This window comes from Cebus imitator, unplaced genomic scaffold (assembly GCF_001604975.1).
Source record: "Cebus imitator isolate Cc_AM_T3 unplaced genomic scaffold, Cebus_imitator-1.0 Scaffold69, whole genome shotgun sequence".
Lineage (NCBI taxonomy): Eukaryota > Metazoa > Chordata > Mammalia > Primates > Cebidae > Cebus > Cebus imitator.
The window spans coordinates 17,945-21,518 of NW_016107384.1; the positions used below are offsets into that span (position 1 = coordinate 17,945).

The 3,574-nt window shown below is 48.3% G+C and overlaps 1 protein-coding gene across 1 annotated transcript in view; it reads left to right on the forward strand.

Moving 5' to 3' along the window:
- The first annotated feature begins 2,935 nt into the window (after positions 1-2,935).
- MS4A15 (membrane spanning 4-domains A15) overlaps positions 2,936-3,574 on the forward strand; it is a 13,780-nt gene continuing 13,141 nt past the window's right edge. The window contains exon 1 of the mRNA XM_017530780.2: positions 2,936-3,181. Coding sequence (XP_017386269.1) covers positions 2,959-3,181 — 223 coding nt within the window. The 5' untranslated portion in view covers positions 2,936-2,958. The remainder of the gene's footprint in view (positions 3,182-3,574) is intronic.

Sequence of the window (3,574 nt, forward strand, 5' to 3'; positions counted from 1 at the left end):
TTGCACTTATCATAGCATCTCAAATTCTATTGTTTTGAGATCTGCAGGCAAAAAAAAAAAAAGAACATTCCAAAGAAGTGAGTGATAAGATAGGGTCATTAGCAATATCATCTTGAAACCCTCACCCAAAAGTGAACCCCAATACATCCACAGCACCTCACCGATTTCCAAGGACTTTCCTATCCATTTTTGACCCTCGCAATAAACTGAGGCTCAGTGAGCTGCCTTCAGGATCCTTATTTTATGGAAATGTAGAGTAGCTCAGTGCCATTTCACATTTTGCCCCAATCACAGCAAATAATCAAAATAAACAACTGGGCTAGGCAATCTTTAGCAATGTCCTCAGAAACTATATAGTCTTTCCAAGTATGTACATTTTGTGCTATCACAGAATACCTGAGACTGGTTAATTTATAAAGAACAGAAATGTGTGCCTCACCGTTCTGGAAGCCGAGACACAAGTTGAAGCAATAGTCAAAATTTACTGAGCATTTACTGTGCGCCAGGCAGTGTTCCAAGAATGGGATTGGCGAGCTACAGCCAACAGATTGGACCTGGCTTGCCATCCGTTTCTATAAATAAGTTTGGTTTTGTTTTCAGACAAGGTCTCACTCTGTCATTCAGGCTAGAGTGCAGGGGCGCAATCTCAGCTCACTGCAGCCTTGACCTCTGAGCCTCAGGTGATCCTCTCACCTCAGCCTCCTGAGTAGCTGGGACTACATGCATGCACCACCACAGCTGGCTCTGTTTTGGTGGTTTTTTTGTTTTTTTTTTTTTGTTTTTTTGTTTTTTTTTGGCAGGGATGAGGTTTCACTATGTTGCCCAGGCTGGTCTCAAGCTCCTGAGCTCAAGCAATCTGCCCACCTCAGCCTGCCAAAGTGCTGGGATCACAGGCATGAGCCACTGCACCAGCCATAAATAAAGTTTTATTGGAACACAGCCACACCCATTGGGTATATATTGCCTATGTCTGCTTTGCACTACAATGGAAGAGTCACGTGGTTGCAACAAAAATTACATGGCTCCTCAAAACCCAGAATATTTTCTATCTGATTCTTGACAGAAAAAATCTGAGTAGTTTTTGTGTCTACTAATAATTAGGTTAGTGTCAGATCCTGGAAATGAGAGACTCAGTGGAGGCGGTACTATTTGGGAAGTCACAGCATAATCCCTTTGGAGATCCACTCTCAGCATCACGTGTTGGTCACACCTCCCAGGCTGAAGGGAGCCATGTTAGTAATCCCTTAAAAATATCAAATCAGCCAGGCACAGTGGCTCACACCTGTTATCCCAGCACTTTGAGAGGCCAAGGCAGGCGAATTGCCTGAGGTCAGGAGTTCGAGACCAGTCTGGCCAACACGGTGAAACACCGTCTCTACTAAAAATACAAAATAATTAACCAGGTGTGGTGGTGGGCGCCCGTAATCCCAGCTACTCCGGAGACTGAGGCAGGGGAATTGCTTGAACCTGGGAGGTGGAGGTTGTAGTGAGCTGAGACCACACCATTGCACTCCAGCCTCGGCGGACAGAGCGAGACTCCACCTCAAAAAACAAAACAGTCAAATGACTTCCCTCACCCCTAATGCCAGCAGATTTTTATCCTGTGTTTCCTCAATCATCTTTTTGGAGATGCCTCCAGTCACTGAAAACCTTGCTCAAGAGCCTATGTGTGCTTTTCCCTCTGTTTCTCTGCATTGAGTCCAATGCTGTCCCTTGCCCACTTTGTCCACCAATATAGGCGAGACCTGTCACAAAATAAATGGCACAGAGTCTTCCTGGAAGACACACATGTTTCACGCACTGTCAGCCAAGAACAGTGAGGCTGAGCTCTTGTCAGCCAAGAGCCCTTGCAGAACCGCAGAGAACCTACAGCACAGTCTGCAAGCTGGCTCAGTCCTGAGGTGCACGCACGGTAGTTCCCAGAGCCCTGGGAAGCAATGCACATCGACGTCCACTGTCAGTTGCAGCTTAGCTATGTTCTAGTTAACAAAACAGCTCAGGTGCATCATGTTATAGCAAGTCATGCTGTAAGGGATGGATTTTATCAAGTTGGTGTGTGTTCTTTCAGTCTAGTTCACACCAAACCCTGTGAGACTGGTACCAGTGGTATTATCCCCATTTCACAGGTAAGGAAACTGAGGCAGAAGGAGGGACCATCTTGCTTTCGTGCCTCACAGTAACCAGAGGAGCCAGAATTCAAACCCTGGCTTCTGAACTGCTAAACTCCCACCCACCAATGCCAACAAGAAGGATGCCTGTTTTCAATTTTATTGTATAATCTGGCAGATTCATCACTCTGCTGTTTCCTTGGAAACTTATCTCCTGACACCTGGATAATGGGTGTTTTTTTTCCCAAAGGGTTTGCCCAGCCACACCTAAAGTTTCCATATCTACACATATCTTGGCTACATCAATGGTAATTGCTTGGGTGGCCAAATGGAAATCTTCCCACAGCAGGTGGGAAGTTCCCACACCCAGGAAAATTATTGGCACTAGCTCAAAGCCGTGAGCTGAGAGGCAGGAAGTGGCAGGGAGTCCTGGTCTAGCGGTGAAGAAACAGGTGCTCTAGCCAAGCTCTACCTTCCACTAGCTGTGTGTCCTTAGGTAAGTCACTTGCCCTTTCTGGGAAAAGAAGGGCATTTAAATACACACTCCTCCAAAAGAGGCTTTCCACATAATACAGCACAGAGATTAAGAGGAGGGCCACTGGACCCAAGAAACCGGAATTCAAGTCTCAGCCTTACCCCACCTAGAGGCCCTTGACCTCAGACATCCTTCCCTTCTCTGAGTCTCAGCTTCCCAGCTTTGATAAGAGCGTTTGGGGCCATCCTCACAGGCCTGCAGTAAGCAAGGGCAAGTAGGCATGTTGCTTATCAACTAAAAAGCTTTGTGCACATGTGTAACGATGATTACCATTGTTCTCTCCCAGGCCCTTGTTCTCCAGGCTCTCTGAGCACGATGCCTGCAGCTCCCACCAGCAATGGGGTGTTTGTTGTCATCCCGCTGAGCAACGCCAGTGGCCTCCGCCCACCTCCAGCCATTCTGCCCACCTCCGTGTGCCAGCCTCCAGGGATTATGCAGTTTGAGGAGCCACTGCGGGGGGCACAGACACCAAGGACCACACAGCCACCTGACTTGTGGCCCGTGGAGACATTCCTGAAAGGAGAGCCCAAAGCTTTAGGGGTAAGAGCAGCCCCTCTGCATGACCCGAGGCATGTAGTGAGTGCTCCAGCACGGGAGCATTCATGCACATTTTGGAGAGGGGAGAAGTCAGTTAATGTTAATACTTAGTAATGGCCGGGCGCGGTGGCTCACCTCCATAATCCCAGCACTTTGGGTGACCGAGGTGGGTGGATCACGAGGTCAGGATATCGAGACCATCCTGGCCAACATGGTGAAAACCCCGTCTCTACTAAAAATACAAGAATTAGCTGGGCACGATGGCGCAAGCCTGTAGACCCAGCTACTTGGGAGGCTGAGCCCGAGAATGGCTTGAACCTGGGAGTCGGAGGTTGCAGTGAGCCGAGATTGCGCCACTGTACCCCAGCCTGGGTGACAGAACAAGACTCTGTCT